A 19,414-nucleotide genomic window follows, 5' to 3' on the forward strand; every position below is an offset into this window, starting at 1 on the left:
CCACCACACACACTTGACTGTAGGCAAGACTCACTTGTCTTTGTACTCCTCACCTGGTTGACGTCACACACGCTTGACACCATCTGAACCAAATACGTTTATCTTGGTCTCATCAGACCACAGGACATGGTTCAAGTAATCCATGTCCTTAGTCTGCTTGTCTTCAGCAAACTGTTTGCAGGCTTTCTTGTGCATCATCTTTAGAAGAGGCTTCTTTCTGGGACGACAGCCATGCAGACCAATTTGATGCAGTGTACGGCGTATGGTCTGAGCACTGACAGGCTGACCCCCCACCCCTTCAACCTCAGCAGCAAATGCTGGCAGCACTCATACGTCTATTTCCCAAAGACAACCTCTGGATATGACGCTGAGCACGTGCACTCAACTTCTTTGGTCGACCATGGCGAGGCCTGTTCTGAGTGGAACCTGTCCAGTTAAACCGCTGTATGGTCTTGGCCACCGTGCTGCAGCTCAGTTTCAGGGTCTTGGCAATCTGCTTATAGCCCAGGCCATCTTTATGTAGAGCAACAATTCTTTTTTTCAGATCCTCAGAGAGTTCTTTGCCATGTTGAACTTCCAGTGACCAGTCAGTAGGAGGGAGTATGAGAGCGATGACACCAAAAAGAACACACCTGCTCCCCATTCACACCTGAGACCTTGTAACACTAACGAGTCACATGACACCGGGGAGGGAAAATGGATAATTGGGCCCAATTTGGACATTTTCACTTAGGGGTGTACTCACTTTTGTTGCCAGCGGTTTAGACATTAATGCTGTGTGTTGAGTTATTTTGAGGGGACAGCAAATTTACACTGTTATACAAGCTGTACACTCACTACTTTACATTGTAGCAAAGTGTCATTTCTTCAGTGTTGTCACATGAAAAGATATACTCAAATATTTACAAAAATGTGAGGGGTGTACTCACTTTGTGATATACTGTATATGTTTTATAACACTAGTTACATACAAGTATTACATGTTTTACTCCAAGTCCAGATCCTAACCGGGGTTGTAGTGTGCTGAGTGTGCTGAGTGTGCTCGTCCAACAGGCTATGATGTTTGGGCTCACAACACAGAGAGGAGTGGTACTTATGCTGTGATGTGATGATTAGAGCTGGAGATACTAGAGCAGACTAGCACCCACACACTCTCCTGTACTCACAGGCTCTATGGTAGGGATAGGGAGTGCGTGTGTGTGTGTGTGTGTTTGTGTGTATTTTAATGATGACGAGGGCTGTAGAGGCCCCCAGAGTGATATTTTTATCGACTGTCTCATCCATCATACTCCTACAGCTACAGCAGCATGAGACCCTGGGTAGGCAGTATACTGGGGGGGGGGGGGGGTCAGCCCTGTCTTTTAGCTTCATACATTCATAACATTATGCTCTGTCTGACAGAGCAAGAGAGATAAGAGGTGAGAGAGAATGAGAGAATGAGAGAGAGGGTGTGTGAAAGAGAGGTCGTGTGTCTTTTGTAGTTGAAAAATACAAACCCCCACACGCACACACACACACACCCAGACACCCTCAGCAGCAGTTGGCAGTGCCCAGCCCAGGCCTATTAGCACGTTGTCTGTGTGCTACGCGGTGTGGTCTGGGTGGTGCAGGTTGTTGTCACATCATGACCCAGCTGGCATACACAGGAGAGGAGAGAAGCGCTAACAGGCAGACTCCCGGCTGCAGAGAGGCTCACACGCTGAAGCCAAAAGTCATGTCTGCAGAGAGGCTCATATAAGCTTTACACTGGGTTGGTATAAGCATATAGCAGGTCAATGATGTCCTAATGCCATATTACATAGCGGTTCAATTTTTACCACCGTACAGTGTATGCAGTCCAGGCCCTGTTTTAATTCTACAATGTCTCATGGCCTCCAGCATCAGAAATGGATCCTTTTCAGATTGGACATTGGACAATAAAGTTATATTGTAACCCCCCTCCTCTGTCCCCCTCTGCAGGTTGGAGTGGGTTGAGATCATCGAGCCTCGCACGCGGGAGCGCATGTACGCCAACCTCCTCACCGGAGAGTGTGTGTGGGACCCCCCTCAGGGGGTGCGTATCAAGAGGACAGGGGACAACCAGTGGTGGGAGCTGTTTGACCCCAACACCTCCCGCTTCTACTACTACAACGCTTCCACGCAACGCACCGTCTGGCACCGCCCGCAGGCCTGTGACATCATCCCCCTCGCCAAGCTACAGACGCTGAAGCAGCACACGGACGTGCCCTGCCCGGGAGGGACGGGGGGGGACAAAGGAGGGAGGACGTCAGCGGATAACAGTCCAGGGAGGAGCAGTGCCGTCAGTAGAGAGGGGAGCACCTCGTCTTCACTGGACCAGGACCTGACCACATCGGAGAAACAGGGGAACAGAGAGGAGGCAGAGAGGTAAACACAGCACACACACCACACAATATAAACTACACGAACATGACCACAACCCTAATTTGACCACAACACCAGACCAGGAACTGAACGCATCGGAGAAAACAGGCGAGGAGGCAGACGGGTAAATACACACTACGCTGACATCAACCCTAACCCTTAACACAACCACAACACTAACCCTTAACACAACCACAACACTAACCCTTAACACAACCACATCACTAACCCTTAACACAACCACAACACTAACCCTTAACACAACCACAACACTAACCCTTAACACAACCACATCACTAACCCTTAACACAACCACAACACTAACCCTTAACACAACCACAACACTAACCCTTAACACAACCACAACACTAACCCTTAACACAACCACATCACTAACCCTTAACACAACCACAACACTAACCCTTAACACAACCACAACATAACCCTTAACACAACCACAACACTAACCCTTAACACAACCACAACACTAACCCTTAACACAACCACACCACTAACCCTTAACACAACCACAACACTAACCCTTAACACAACCACAACACTAACCCTAAACACAACCACAACCCTAACTCTTAACACAACCACAACACTAACCCTTAACACAACCACAACACTAACCCTTAACACAACCACAACACTAACCCTTAACACAACCACAACACTAACCCTTAACACAACCACAACACTAACCCTTAACACAACCACAACACTAACCCTTAACACAACCACAACACTAACCCTTAACACAACCACAACACTAACCCTTAACACAACCACAACACTAACCCTTAACACAACCACAACACTAACCCTAAACACGAACAATGTACCTGACCCCAATCCTAATCCTAACTCGAACTCGACCACAGGGAGGAGGCAGACAGGTCGTATACAGAACTATGACCATAACCGGGGCCTAAAATGAACACCCGCCACCGGCCAAATGCAGGTAGATTTGGGCATTGGCATGTATACGATGTCTTTTTCACCAGCCACGTTGGCGGGTGGTCAGGGCTCCACAATGCAAGCATTTCACTTGTATTTGTGAATAAAATAGTCAAGTATGATCACATTTCTAGTAATATAAATGCTGCAGTAGTATTTCCGCCATTTTGTTTCATGATCTAATTTACTTGAAACAAAAGTCTACTGAGGTGAGTCTTTGTCCTGTTTTTTTGGGGCTATTTACATTGTTTGTTCACAAACTAGGTTTGTTTTTCTATGTTTGAATTTCAACAGCTAGGGAAGCGAAGACAACGCTTCTACTAGTCAAACTCAATCTCACAATCTCACAAACATGACTTGAGTCATGCTACCACGGTAACCTCCTGACCTTAAAGGGGCAGGTGAACATCTGTGATATTTTGGTTAAAAGACTCAGGACACCAAAAAATGTATTATCAATATACCACATTAGTTACTTCTTACTAGTAATACATTTATTGTTTTTAGAAACATTACAAAACATGCTCATCCATTTTTTTTTTTTTGAGTTGGTGGTAGATTTTGTTTAATCTACCTGCCACAGTGGCTGGTGGACCAAGAAGTAAATGTTATGCCCTGACCACCAAGACAAATCCTGTAGGTTCTCTGTCGCTCTCTCTTTTCCCATCTCTCTCTCGTTTTTTTTATCTCTCTATCTTGCTCTTTCTCTCTCTCTCTCCTCCCTCTCTATTGATTGACCCATTTCTCCTCCTCATTCAGATTTCCTCATTCTCTCACTCACCTTCAGTTTTCCTCTCTCCTCCTCTTCCCCCTCTCATTCAATTCATCTTGTTCTCTCTCTAACGAGTCTGTCTTTTGCTTATTAGCTGCAATCTGCTGCAGTCTTCTGTGATTGGTGGAAACGCTTGGCCGGGGTCGCAGTGTCCTGTAAATGTGTTCAATGCTCCTGTCCCTGCCAGAGCTGGAAAAAGACACTTCTCCACACACACACACACACACACACACGTACACACACACCATTACCAAACATATTTCAATAATATTTGATGTTGGTATATCCCCTCTATGTTGGCCTGTGTGGTCCAGTACAAGTTGTCCTCTAGAGGGTTTTTGTGATTTCAGGTCATTAAATAGCGAGCCTGGTTTGTCACGGTCACACCGGCCATCCTCCAGATGGATTGTGGGTATTGACCTTGAGGTCCACAGAAAAAGACAAGGATTCCATTTAGGAACCGTGGAGAGAGAGAGGTGAGGAAAAGATTGAGGGAGAATAAGAGGAGTCTGAATTTACTGAAATCCTTGAGCCATCCTATTCCCTACTATGTCACTGTCTGTTGACTAGTGTGTGTGTGTGTGTGTGTGTGTGCGTGTGCGTGTGTGTGTGTGTGTATGCATGTGTGTGTGTGTGTGTGTGTGTGTGTGTGTCTGTGTGTGTTCCAGTGCGTTGCCAGCACCCTAAATATAAAGCACTCTCTTTATTCAACCACACTTTGAAGGGTGTTGGCACTATCCTCCTCCCTCCCCTCTCAGAAATCACCCAATGTCACATGGATGTTAGTGCATTTGTCTGTCAGATTGTATATGCAAACACTGTTTGAGTATCATTCACTACCATTAGATGGGGACAGCCTGGCAGAGAGGTGTTTTGCTGCGGCGGAGTTTGAGTTGAAGTTCAGTGGAGTTGAGTCGATTAGAACCCTAACTTCCTGAAGGTCATGCATATTGATGAACACATCCGTAATGCATGGTATATACTAAGCATATATGTGTGGGAGTGTGTGTGCTTGCATGGGAGGCCATCTGGAGTGAGGAGTGACAGACTGCAGCTGTCACATCAACCTGCCCCGGCCTCACCTGAAAAAACAAGCACACACACCTGCTGCTACATATATCATCATTATAGCATCATCATTTTATTTTATTGTGTTGCTTTTTCTTTTTTTAAACTTTATTTAGTAAATATTTTCTTTAAATCTATTTTCTTAAAACTACATTGTTGTTTAAGGGCATTTAAGTAAGCATTTCACGGTAACACCTGTTGTATTCGGTTTGATTTGATTTTGTGTGTGTACATACAGTATGGGAAAGGAAAGGGGGATACCTACTCCGTTGCACAACTGAATGCATTCAACCAAAATGTGTCTTCCACATTAAACCCAACCCCTCTGAATCAGAGAGCTGCAGGGGGCTGCCTTAATCGACATTCACGTCATCGGTGCCCGGGGAGCAGATGTTGTTCAGGTTCGACTGCCTTGCTCAAGGGCAGAACGGCAGATTTTTTCCCCCACCTTGCCAGCTCAGGGATTCAAACCAACGACCTTTCGGTTACTGGCCCAACCATTGGTTGGTGATGGGTTGGTTGATCACATTGATTGATTGTGTTAATTAAATCATTACAGTGGCTGAAGCCATGCCTGGTCAATACACATGAGAACAACAAACCCAGCCAGGTAACCCTCCAGATAGGAGTGGAAGCCACTCACACACACAGTGTCGATAGAAAACGCAATGGGCAACCTGTCATTTTTGTGCTTGCTAAAGGCCTCTTGGTCCCTCAGCAGGAAGATAAGGGAGAGGAGAGAATGTGTAAATTGATTTTGAAGGTCGATTGTCTATGAATTATTTATGACTGGGGAGAGGAGAACAATGTTCACTTTGTAGTGGCTTTCTAGAGAGAGAGAGAGAGGGGGGGGAGATTTAAAGAGCTGAAGAGGAGGAGACATGGAAAGAGAAGACAGACAAGGTGACTGGGAGTGACAGAGTGTCCAGGAGGGAGATGATAGAGGAGAGGTGGAGAGTGTGAGCGAGGAAAAGACAGAGAGAGAAGAGAGGTGGTTGTTTCTCATGGCTTCCGAGCAAAGTATGGTCCGGCCCAACACACACAACACTGTCAACTTTAATCCTACCCCCTTTAACGCACGCATGCACACACACACACACACACACTCATTGGCTACTCCAGCATTCAGCTGTGGCCTTGGGCATCAGAGCATGGAACTATTGAAGACAAGGGTGGCCAATGCTGCAATCAATTTCACACCCTACTCTCTCTCTCTCTGTCTTTATCCTCGCCTCCATCTCTCTTTCTCTGGCTTTTCTCCTCCACTTCCTCCATCTCTCTCTCTCTCTCTCTCTCCTCCTTTCTCCCAAAACTCATCATTTATATTTCTCTCACAGTTTCTCTCTGCTGTTCGCTGTTTACTGAAAAACACTCAAGGTGAAAAATGTATCGATGTTGCCTTGAGGGGCGTCTAAGATTTGAAAACATTGGAGGCTTAGTTCAAAGCCAGTAGGGGGGTCTTGGGGGCATTCTCCCCCTGCCAAAAAAAGAAGGAATTTCAACAGCTAAATTCATGAATTTGGTGCACTTTTAGATATACATTGAGAGATTAGGACATTGAGACATTAGATATTTTTCAGGAAACTTGCACCTTCCCACCTGCCACAGCAGACACTGCCAGTACTCAATTATAGTTGCTACTGTGGTTCTCTCTACTTTGGAACACTCTGTACTCTGGAACACATACATCTACAGTGTATTGCCAAAAACCACTCAACAACTTCAAACATATAGACTCTGACCTGTCCAATGAGCCAAACTGATTTTAAAAAATCCCACAGTACCCAAACACCCCTCTTAACACACACACACCCACACACTGGCCAGTAATTAGAATCCATAGAGCAGATTTAAGTGTTGGTCTATTGCGTGCTCACCCCTCCTGTGCCTCTCTCCATCGCTTTTGTCTGTGTCATTTGTTGCTGTCTTTCTTGTCTGCCCTCTTCTGTTGCTGTATTTTAGTACGCTGTGTTGCTGTCTCTTGTCTACCCTCCACTCTCGTCCTGCCCTGGTTTTAAAAAAGTGTAAAAGTAAACAATTGTTTTACTAGTAATTTCACAGGCTTTTTCCTCCTCACCTGGAAATTCTTCGTAAACCATGTTTTACTTTTTCACTGTCTTTATTTCACCTCTTATGATTTGTGCAAATAAATAAAACGAATTAGAATCTATAGAGCATCTTAAAGTAATACAGTCTACTGTGTGCTCATTCCACATCTGTTCTTCTCCATCTACCCTCTTCTGTCACTTTCTCTGGGTCTTGTCTGTTGCCGTCTGTGTCTTGTCTGTTGCTGTCTCAGGTTCTTGTTTGTTAATGTCTCCTTATCTATCCTTTTCTGTTATGGCCTGTTCTATTCTTCTGGTGTCTCTCTCCATCATATCCTATTCTTCTGTTGCTGTCTCTGTGTCTAGTCTGGTGTCTCTCTCCATCATATCCTATTCTGCTGTTGCTGTCTCTGTGTCTAGTCTGGTGTCTCTCTCCATCATATCCTATTCTTCTGTTGCTGTCTCTGTGTCTAGTCTGGTGTTTCTCTCCATCATCTACTCTTCTGTTTCTGTATCTGTGTCTTCTCTTGTGTGTCTTTAGTTTTGCAATCCAAAACAGTCAAGGGGATACTGGGGTAGCGGAATTCCCTACCATTTGCCCCTGGCTGCTGCTGTTCTAAGTGCTCCACTGGCCTGCTGTTCTCATATGTCCTCCCTCATATGTCCTCCTCCCTGGCTCATCTGAATGGTAGCAAGGTAGAAGTGCAACATGCCATTAGTTAGTTGTAAAGGGAACTTCCTGATTTGGCCTCGTTTTAGGTTTGGTTCATTAATAAATGCTAGCGGCCTGCCTGAATTCAAATATGAGTTGGTTTCGGGGTTTGGTTTGATATGGGTGTCTTGTATGTGTGTTCGCAGGTGGGAAGAGTTAGTCAAATGATTTAGCCAATTAGCTTCAGTCAGCTGGTGTGCGACCTGACTTTAGATAGTCTATCTACGGGGCTAGTTAGGGACCTTCAATAAATTACACAATGTAAATGAGCCAATATTTGCACACCTTTTCGTTTTCTCATTAAATGCTTTCAATATTTGTCTATGCATTTCTGCAATTTATATTTGGTTTGAGGTTTTTAAGATATTTGAATTTGAACATATGTACATTGTGTAATTTACCAATGGTCCCTAAATAGCCCCATATTGATTTCCAAAGTCAACCACAAATGTATCACATGCAATAGGATCAGGTCGCATGCAGCTGCACTCCGAATGGATGATTACTTGTGTAATGCCAGCTGTGGGCATGTGGGCAGGAATGACATAAACCCTACCTTCATTTACGTTGTGATGCAGTCACGACCACAAGCCTCACAAAACTCAGTTTTGGATGAGACTGACTTTATGACCAAAAATATTCTGTTTACACTTTGTAGTCAATTTTGACAGTAGAATAAATATTTCTGACTCACGTCGATGCCAAATAGGCTGTTTTCTAAATGAGAAAAGTTTTTTTTAGGAGAAGTCGCTCTTTAAAGTTACTGACACGACTAGGGCAATTCAACTAAAGAAACATTCAATTGTCCGCATAACATGACAGATAAGTAGCTGCATAGCCCCTAGGCTATATGAATATAAAGAGACATGAGCCCCAAAAAATGATCCGTAGAATGTACTAAGTTATAAGACCTCTGTGATGAATTTAATTTTGTGATGTGTGTATATATACACATGATATACAGTACATGGAGTACACAAGTGTAATGAAATGCTTACTTGCAGGTTAACCTTGCAAACAATGCAACAACAATAGAAAAAGTACGTACAAAAAAAAGTGAATAAAAAGAGTAATAAAAGTAAAAGATCTATGAAATAATTTCACAAATTTAACAATGGACAATTTTTTACAAATAGTTACATATCCTATATGCAAATGACAGACACGAGCCAAGCATGTTTACCTGTAGAATGGAATAGTTTATAAGACCTCTATGATTCATTGCATTTTGTCAGTTCTACCACCTCAACATTGCTAATTTTAAACAGGGTTAAATGTAATGTTGTAGTAATGTTCAGCTTCAGTCCACAGGGGGGCACTGTGTAACTGTCAGAAGATATGTGCTTCAGCCAGTAGCTACCGAAGTGGCTAGCCAGCTACAGAATCAAAACCCATCAAATACACTCGCCGGAAATAAACACTTTTCCTAACATCATGACTTATATCAACATCCTTAGCTTGCCCATTCACTAAATATACTGTTAACTAACTCTGACGGACACCCAATAGTTTAAGGGTACTGAACGCTAATGCTAGTTTATTAGCATTAGCCAACCCTTATGCTGAGGGAGACTAGCTAATTAGCCAACTCTGCTGCTGCTGCACTTTGACTTAATGGCTGTTCTGCCCTCTCCACCTCATTCACTGTTGCCTCAACCAACTCAACCCGTTCGCTTGTTTTGCCACTCTTTCGGAAGAAGTTCCGAATATCCATATTTTCTGCTATGCTGCAGACTATTGACTGAGTGACCGACGATTTGCTGAGTGATGACGTTGGCATCGAACCGCTGGTGCTGTAGGGTTGGGGGAGAGGTCAAGGGACATGAGTGGTCCACTGCATTGTGAAATCTCAACCAACTCTAGCAGGCACCTTGTCACTCCAGGGGCTTCTTGCAGTGGCTGCTACTGCCTAGCTCAATATATTGTATTTTTTGTTATATACTGTGTAGCGCAAGTGATGTGTGGTTATGGTAACTCATATTAGACCATCAAAAGGTTCAGTGCTGGGTCAAAAACATCCTTCAACACTTAAACCTAATTTGCTCCAGGGGTGCCGTACTACCATAACTGACCCTGTAAAACAACACATTTCACTGCACCTATCTGGTGAATGTGACAGTAAAACATTGTATTATTATCATATATCGCATTACAACAACCCGTAACGATACACTCCAACCATACTATTAGAATACCACGATTAGCTTTCTCGCCAGTCCCCTGAGCAGCAGGTCCAGATGTTGCAGTCATGTCTCCTGTGTGACTGGCTACACCACCAGTTCACCTGTACAGAGCAGCAGTGTCACACCCTGGTTCACAGATCTTTTTGTGCTGGCCTGCCAAATCCCATGGTCATTGTCACGCCACAGGAGTTGGGGAAGAGAGCACAAGCAGATCTGCGACCAGGCTAGGGGGTTTCACTCCTGTCTCCGACTGTTCTGTTCTGTTCCAATCACTAACTCATCTATGGGAAAGTTGAAATGCTGAAATGCTGCCTCACTGTGTGGGGTGTCTGCGTCACAACTTTGTCAGGATTTTGTTTGGACACGACACTCTTTCTCATCAGTCACTTCAGAAACACACCTGCCAGCTCCTTGTCGCTCTGTCCCTGCTGCCAGATGGAATAATGAACTTACTCTCTCCCTCGCTCTCTGTCTCCCCCTCCCTTCCCTCTCTCAGGACCTCTCCGTTCAGGTGGAACACAGGTACTAAGGAGAGGATGCTGATCAAGGTGACAGACAGAGAACCCAGCTTCCTCTCTCACCAGGGGAATGGTTACTCCCCCTGCGACCCCCCCACCCTCCCCCCAGTCCCTGCACCCGGCACTGGCACAGCCTCCCGTACCCGCAGATCCTCTGGAGGCTCCGCCCCCCCTGATGGTGCCCCTGACGGCTCTCCCATCCTCTATGTTGACCGCCACCAGTCGCCCTTCCTAAAACGGGCGGAGCTAGGGGGCGGAGGAGCAGGGACCCACCGGCGCTCGTCGGCTGACTCACAACCTTCTTCACCCCGCTATGCCTATGAACCCCCCCTTTACGAGGAGCCCCCCTCGGAGGTAGAACGCTCCAGCAACACAGTTACGCAAACACATTCGTAAAACACCTTCAAACGCACCTTTCAGCTAGTTTATGTCTTGTGATTTGACTGTGTTCTACCTGCCTTTTCCCTGTATCCGTATGTGTCTGTCCTGTTTCGTCCGGTCATTTGATTCATTTTAATTGCCCTATGATTTAAATACAATAAGATTTGACTTCACTTGCACTTTTGTGTTAATGAACTTTTTAACATAAGTTGAACTTGTCCTTGACTGTAGGACACAAATGTATTGTTATTATTATTATTATAGTACCAGCCCCCGCCCATCTACGAGGAACCTCCCACAGATGTGATGCGCCACCTGGGCTCTGACTCCTCCTCCTTGCTGTATGGCACAGGGAAGTCCCCCACCCGGGGAAATCCCTCCTCGGGGACGCCCCTCTACCTCTCGCCCAAACAGAGCCACTCCCCCTACGGTCAGCTGGTGCTGACCAGACAGAAGTGCCCAGAGAAGACACAGAGTCTGGAGTACAGCCCTGCAGGGAAGGAGTACGTCAAACAGCTGGTCTATGTGGAACAGGTAGGTAGTCCGAAGGTTAGAGAGATGGACCAGCAACTGGAGTGTTTCTGGTTCAAATCCCATGTCTGACAGGGAAAAGTGTGGTTGGGAGTGTGATGGTAACTGGAGAGTTGCTGGCATCAGTCGGACGTTTGTGTACATTGGACAATAAAGTCATCTTCTTCTTCTTCTTCCTCCGCCTACAGTCCTCCTCCAGCCCGCGCTTTAAGACGTCCGACCGCCTCCTTCGCTATGGGACCTCCACGGCCACCCCTTCCTCCACGGGGGGTTATGGGGGCTCCTACGGGGGATCCTACACCCTCCAACACAGCCAGAGTCTGATCCGGGACCCCCGGCTGCTGCTGGACTACGGGGGTGGGGAGGGGAGCGAAGGCGGGGGCCAGAGGCTGCTCTACGAGGACTCCATGTCCTGGAGCTCCAGTCAGCACCACTCCCTCTCCCTCTCCGGGTCTACAGGAGGAGGGGGCTTCTCGCCCGGTGGCAACCGCAAACGCAAGACCCGGAAGCCCTCCCTGCCTCAGGAGCTGGGGAGTTGTGGAGGGGGTGGTGGGGTGGAGCGGGAGGAAGGGCCAATGTCGGGGACCCTGTCGGAGGCGGTGATGAACCAGGCCAGGCTGGCGTGGGAGGCCCAGCAGGTGATGAAGCAGAGGAGCAGTTGGGACTCAGCCCCGGGAGGAGGGGGATCGGCTGGTGGCTGTGCCCAGGGAGGTGTGTCTAAAGACGGGTACGAGAGCGACGGTGCGGTGCCCCTCCCCCTGCCAGGCCCGGTGGTGAGGGCGTTTAGTGAGGACGAGGCGTTGGCACAGAGCGACGGGCACCACGGGCATTACCACTGGAAACGCAGCACCTTCGACAGACTGGGCTTCCCTCGGGCACTACTGGAGAAGAGCCTGTCTGTACAGACCAACCTGGCCTCGCCTGAGCCCTTCTTACACCCCTCACAGGTATACGCAGTACACACACACAGTCTATCACTGCACTGCCGACTCTAGCATTTATATTCTATGTCGCCATAGGTTTGTGTGTGTGCGCACACTTGACTGTGTGGGGCCTCACTGCATGCTCTAGCTCATCTTCTCTGTAACAGAGACATGCCCTGGCTGCCGTTGGTCCATGAATGTTTCATAATGTGCAGAATCAGACAATTATTTGAAGAGCCAGAGCTCAGATGGCTTTATGTAATATCAATACTGCTGCTACTACCACATACCTACCAGGCAAACACACACACACACAGACACACACACAGCCCAACACATGCACATAAATACATTGACACAGGCTGTGGGGAACTACAAGCCAGGAATTATTCTGCTTCACATATGCAGACCTCCCTCCCTCTCTCATCCCTCCAATTATCCTTTCTTTCTTTCTCTCTCTCTCTCTCTCTCTCTCTCTCTCTCTCTCTCTCTCTCTCTCTCTCTCTCTCTCTCTCTCTCTCTCTCTCTCTCTCTCTCACACTCACTCACTCACTCACTCTCATATGTATCATCACACACCCTTGTTGTAACACACACACACACTCACACACACTCACACACAAACACACACACTCACTTTTTTTTGCCTTATGACAATAACTTATTTGCATCTTGGTGCAAACTGCCCTCACATAAAAGAAATCTTCCACTCTCATAACCATCGGAGAGAGGGAGAGTAGAGAGGGGTGAGAGTGAGAGAGGGGAATAGGCAGTTGGAGAGAGAGGGAGAGACGCAGGGGGTAGTGGAAGATAGCAGGCCTGAAAGTGCTTACAAAGAAAGAAATTGCGCTGAACACAGGATAGCAGCACTCAAACTCAGAACAGGGGGAAAGAAAGAAAAACGTTAAAAGGGCGAGAGCGATGACTGGAGAGAGAGAGGGATGGAATATATATATATATAGAGAGAGTGAGATGGAAAATATATATATACAGCGAGAGAGAGAGAGAGAGAGAGATGTAAAAAAGAGATCCCAAAAAGTTGACTGGGACAGTTCTAGCAGGACAGACATTTTACGAACTGACTTGTTGGGAAGGTGGCATCCTATGACGATGCCACTTTGAAAGTCACTGAGCTCTTCAGTAAGGCCGTTCTACTGCCAATGGTTGTCTATTACGAATGCATGGCTGCGTGCTCTCTTTTATACACCTGTCAGCCACGGGTGTGGCTGAAATAGCTGAATCTACTCATTTGAAGGGGTGTCCGCATACGAATGTATGTATAGTGTATACTGATGCCACACACACGCTTTCCCACTCAGCACATACGCTACTGCTACTGTCTACTATCTATCACTTCACCCCTACTATATGTAGATACAGTGCCTTCAGAACATATTCACACCTTTTTGACTTTTTCCATATTTTGTTGTGTTACAGATGGAATTTAAAATGGATTAAATTGAGCTTTTTTTGTCACTGGCCTACACGCAATACCCCATAATGTCAAAGTGGAATTGTGTTTTTCAAAACTTTTACAAACTATTTAAAAGTGAAAAGGTGAAATGCCTTAAGTCAATAAGTATTTGAGCCTAAATAAGTTCAGGAGTAAAAAAAATGCTTAATATGTTACATAATACGTTGATGGACTCTGTGTGCAATAATAGTGTTTAACCAGATGTTTTAATGACTACCTCCTCTCTGTACCCCACACATATACAGATTCAACCACAAAGACCAGGGAGGTTTTCCCAATTCCTTGCAAAAAAAGGGCATCTATTGGTAGATGGGTATAACTGTCACGCCCTGGTCTTAGTATTTTGTGTTTTCTTTCTTTATTTGGTCAGGCCAGGGTGTGACATGGGTTTATTTTGTGTTGTGTTTATGTATGGGGGTTTTTCGTAGGTTTTGGGATTGTGGCTTAGTGGGGTGTTCTAGCAAAGTCTATGGTTTCCTGAGACGGTTCTCAATCAGAGGCAGGTGATTCTCGTTGTCTCTGATTGGGAACCATATTTAGGCAGCCATATTCTTTGGGTGTTTCGTGGGTGATTGTTCCTGTCTTTGTGTTAGTTGTCACCAAATAGGCTGTATAGGTTTTCACGGTCCGTTTGGTGTTTTTGTATTGTTCGTGTTTCTTCATCACTAAAGATGTATTGAATTTACCACGCTGCATTTTGGTCCAACTCTCCTTCGACGGAAGAAAACCGTAACAATAACAACAAAACAGACATTGAATATCCCTTTGAGCATGGTGAAGTTATTCATTAAACTTTGGATGGTGTATCAATACACCCAGTCATTACAAAGATACATGTGTCCTTCCTAACTCAGTTGCAGAGGAGGAAAGAAACTGCTCAGGGATTTCAACATTTCACCATCACCATGAATGGTATCTTTCAAACAGTTGCAGAGTTTAATGGCTGTGAAAGGAGAAAACTGAGGATGGATAAGCAACATAGTAGTTACTCCACAATACTAACCTAATTGATAGAGTGAAAAGAAGGAAGCCTGTACAGAATTAAAATATTAAAAAACATGCATCTTTTTAAACAAGGCACTAAAGTAATAATGCAAAAAAAATGGCAAAGCATTTAACTTTTTGTCCTGAATACAAAGTGTTATGTTTGGGGCAAATCCAATACAACACATTACTGAGTACCACTCTCCATATTTTCACAAATAGTGGTGGCAGCATCATGGTATGGGTATGCTTGTAATCTTTAAGGACTGTGTAGTTTTTCAGGATAAAAAATAAACCGAATGGAGTTAAGGACAGGCAAAATCCTAGAGGAAACCCTGGTTCAGTCTGCTTTTCACAAGACACTGGGAGATGAATTCACTTTTCAGCAGGTCAACAACCTAAAACACAAGGCCAAATCTACACTGGAGATGCTGACCAAGAAGACAGTGAATGTTCCTGAGTGGGCGAGTTACAGTTCTGACTTAAATCTACTTGGAAATCTATGACAAGACCTGGAAATGGTTGTCTAGCAATGATCAACAACCAATTTGACAGAGCTTGAGGAATATTGACAATAATAACATGCAAATGTTGCACAATCCAGGTGTGGAAAGCTCTTACAGACTTACCCAGAAAGACTGTAATAGCTGCCAAGATGAGTGTGGAGTGTGAATACCTATGTTAAATTAGATATTTATGTGTTTCATTTTCAATCCATTTGGAAAATGTCTTAAACCATGTTTTCACTTGGTCATTATTGGGTATTGTGTGTAGGCGGGTGAAGAAAAAACATCTATTTAATCCCTTTTGAATTCAGGTTGTAACACAACCTTACTGAAGGCACTGTCGCTACTTCAATTACCTCGTACTCCTGCACATCGACTTGGTACTGGTAGTCCCTGTATATAGCTATGTTAATTTGACTCATTATTGTTATTCACTGTGTATTTATTCCTCGTGTCACGATTTCTCTACTTTTTTTATATATGTATTTTGAAACTCTGCAATGTTGGAAAAGGACCCCGTCAGTAAGCATTTCACTGTTAGTCTAACCTGTTGTTTACGAAGCATGTGACAAATAAAATTACATTTCATTTGATTTGATTCTAATTTATGATTATTTGTGTGGTGCCAGATGTGGGCAGGATTTAAACAAACCCAACCTTCGTTGTCATTGGGATGCAGTCACACAAAAGTCTCACAAATCTCTGTTTTGGACGACACTGCCTTTATGACCAATATTATCCTATTTATACTTTGTAGTCAATTTTCTCAATTAATTATGTTTTTACTCGGGTAAGAAGGCATTTGAATAAGGAGTATTTCTCTGTCTTTCGCTCTCTCTCAGTCGGAGGATCTTGGAGCCTGTGCTCAGTTCGAGGCAAGTCGTAATGCTCGGAACATGATGCCCAGCTCAAGCTGTGGAGTTTTCCCAGAATTCACCCTGCGGAAGCCGTCCTCGGAGACCGACATCGAGAACTGGGCCTCCAAACACTTCAACAAACACACACAGGTACACGCACACACAAACCCAAACACACACACACTTAACTTTACAGCTAAACACACACTGATACATGACATACACACACAATCATTCTACTTTATAATTTAACATTCACAGGAACAGACAAACACTCTCATGTAAAACCCAGTACTCACTGTCTCACACAAACATATTTATGTAGGGCTGGTCGGTATACCATATTTTACTATATACCGATATTGATGTCTGGACCGGTTTAAGTTTTTACTTTCCCTTCTATAATGATATTTTAATGTTTGGTTTGTTAAATGTGATATGTGATATGCAACTATGCTAATCGCTAGTTAGCTGGCTAGCTAGCTTGTACTAAGAGTCAGAGCCAACATAGATAGTTAGCTTATACTGCCTGGTACCAGTGCTGATGTAGGACGAGGCTAGCTACATGAAGTAAGAAAACATGTAATGTAACATCTAATTAGGGTCACCTGGAAACACTGACCAACACTTTGGTTTCTACCCTGTCAATAATTCCTCACTGGCTAATTCATGCGTTGTCATGTCAAACAGCAATGCATTATAGGTGCTGCTCACTGTATTTCAACTATAGAATTAGACTATAGAATTCCAACAGTTCACCAATTAACTAGGCCTAGATTGTTTTGGCCGTATCATGCTGCGTGGCACAGTGTGGAAATCATAATTAAAGTGTAGGAAATGCAGAAATATATGAAAATGCTGAAAATGATTTTGATTTGGAGTTTGATTGAACAGTATTAATGGAGAAAGCCCCATTGAAATCACATATAATTGATGTGTTGCCTCCCTAGGGTCATGAACCACTCAGAAAGCATATTTAGAACATTTATTATTCAAAAACATCAAATACCGTCATACAAATATTGTGATGTAATATTTTGTCCATATCGCCCAGCCCTACATTAATAGAAGCTCTAGTAAAATATTCACCTATCACTCCTCCTCCCTCGTTCTCCTCCTCCCTCTTCCCCCTCCCCTTACCTCTTCCTCTCCTCCTCTCGCGCTCCTTTCCCAGGGTCTGTTCCGGCGCAAGGTTTCCATAGCCAACATGCTGGCATGGAGCAGTGAGCCAATCAGGAAGCCCATGATCGTGACTTCAGACCGTGCGGTGAAGCGGGAGGCGGTGGAGATCTTTAAACTAATCCAGACCTACATGGGAGACCGCCGAGCCAAGACTGACCCACTCACTGTCGCCCTGGAGGTCTGCGGACTCCCTCTGTCATGTCTACATCCCAAATAGCACCCTATTATGTATATAGTGCACTACTTTTTCAAAAGTAGTGCACTAAAAGGGAATAGGGTGCCATTTTGGACTCAGCCCGTGTCCCTCCTTTCTGCAGCCATGTGTCATTTTATGTGCTGTTAAGCTTCAATTTGTCTTCAGTTTCTGATTTGTGCATCAAAATATTAATAATTTCATCCCCCCCTCATCTTCCCTCTTTTTCCCCCTCTCGCCCTCTCTGTCTTTCTCTTTTTCACGCCAAGACTGGCCCACTGAACATCGCCCTGGAGGTCTGCACAGACCCTTTTATTATCCCTCTCTTCGTTCTATCCTTGTATCTGCTTTTTCATGTCTCTCTTTGTATCTACCTTCACTGTGTTGCTTCTCACTCCTCTCCTTTTTCACTCTGTTATTTTATGCATTTATGCGTATCAAGCTAACAGTTTACCTTCGGTTTTGTAATTCTGCATGTCAAGGAAACAAAATGTGACTTTTAATAATTTCCCCCTCCTCTCCGTACTTGCTCTCTTTCTCCCCCTCCCTCCCTCCCTCTCCTCTCTCCCCCCTCCCTCCCTCTCCTCTCTCCCCAGGTGGCAGTGCGTGGTTGGAGCAGTCAGGGTCTTCGTGATGAGCTCTACATCCAGCTCTGTCGTCAGACCACAGGTACACACACTCACTCACACATACGGTCAGCTATACACCTAAACACACACAGCTACGTGCACACACTGCATAACACTAACAGTGTGTGAACTATTGTACACATAATTAACAAAGCGATGAATTCATTAGACACTGGCTTGATGCGGTCTACCTGAAGTCAACCTTTAATCAAATGAACTGTAACCCCATCCACTACTTCTCACAGAGAACTTCCGCTACGATAGTCTGGAGAGGGGCTGGGAGCTCATGGCTGTGTGTCTGGCCTTCTTCCCCCCAACTCCACGCTTCCACTCCTACTTGGAGGGATACATCTACAGACACATGGACCCCCTCAACGATACTAAAGGTGAGAGAGAGAGAGTGGGAGATGCCTGTGGTTGCGTACATGCGTGTGCGGTAGCTGGCTGACTGTGGCTATCACCTTGTAATGGCACAGACAGACAACCTGACATTTGGCCGTGTGTTGTGGAACACCTGCTGGGCATCGAGGAAGGTGGCAATTTACCATGTACAATCGTTGGGAAATGAATAGAAAATGACAGACTATTTTTCGGTGGTCAGGGGCAATATAGGATGCTAATGACCTTTTGTGGGCGAGGTCTGTTTCCACAAATAGTCTTCCCAAGCTGTCTGTTATCTTTAATAATAATAATAATAATAATTTGGTTGGTACACTACCGGTCAAAGGTTTTAGAACAACTACTCATTCAAGGGTTTTAGAACAACTACTCATTCAAAGGGTTTAGAACAACTACTCATTCAAAGGGTTTTAGAACAACTACTCATTCAAGGGTTTTAGAACAACTACTCATTCAAAGGGTTTAGAACAACTACTCATTCAAAGGGTTTTAGAACAACTACTCATTCAAAGGGTTTAGAACAACTACTCATTCAAAGGTTTTAGAACAACTACTCATTCAAAGGTTTTAGAACAACTACTCATTCAAGGGTTTAGAACAACTACTCATTCAAGGGTTTAGAACAACTACTCATTCAAGGGTTTTAGAACACCTACTCATTCAAAGGTTTAGAACAACTACTCATTCAAAGGTTTTAGAACAACTACTCATT

The 19,414-nt window shown here is 44.8% G+C and overlaps 1 protein-coding gene across 1 annotated transcript in view; it reads left to right on the plus strand.

The window, feature by feature from the left end:
- Positions 1 to 1,228: 1,228 nt before the first annotated feature.
- The window catches only part of LOC109897203 (rho GTPase-activating protein 39), a 46,169-nt gene continuing 27,983 nt past the window's right edge, over positions 1,229 to 19,414 (plus strand). The window contains exons 1-10 of the mRNA XM_031834966.1: positions 1,229 to 1,319; positions 1,611 to 1,716; positions 1,960 to 2,385; positions 10,622 to 10,997; positions 11,289 to 11,558; positions 11,744 to 12,502; positions 16,285 to 16,449; positions 17,474 to 17,659; positions 18,271 to 18,343; positions 18,549 to 18,689. Coding sequence (XP_031690826.1) covers positions 1,229 to 1,319; positions 1,611 to 1,716; positions 1,960 to 2,385; positions 10,622 to 10,997; positions 11,289 to 11,558; positions 11,744 to 12,502; positions 16,285 to 16,449; positions 17,474 to 17,659; positions 18,271 to 18,343; positions 18,549 to 18,689 — 2,593 coding nt within the window. The remainder of the gene's footprint in view (positions 1,320 to 1,610; positions 1,717 to 1,959; positions 2,386 to 10,621; positions 10,998 to 11,288; positions 11,559 to 11,743; positions 12,503 to 16,284; positions 16,450 to 17,473; positions 17,660 to 18,270; positions 18,344 to 18,548; positions 18,690 to 19,414) is intronic.

Source organism: Oncorhynchus kisutch, linkage group LG10 (assembly GCF_002021735.2).
Source record: "Oncorhynchus kisutch isolate 150728-3 linkage group LG10, Okis_V2, whole genome shotgun sequence".
NCBI lineage: Eukaryota > Metazoa > Chordata > Actinopteri > Salmoniformes > Salmonidae > Oncorhynchus > Oncorhynchus kisutch.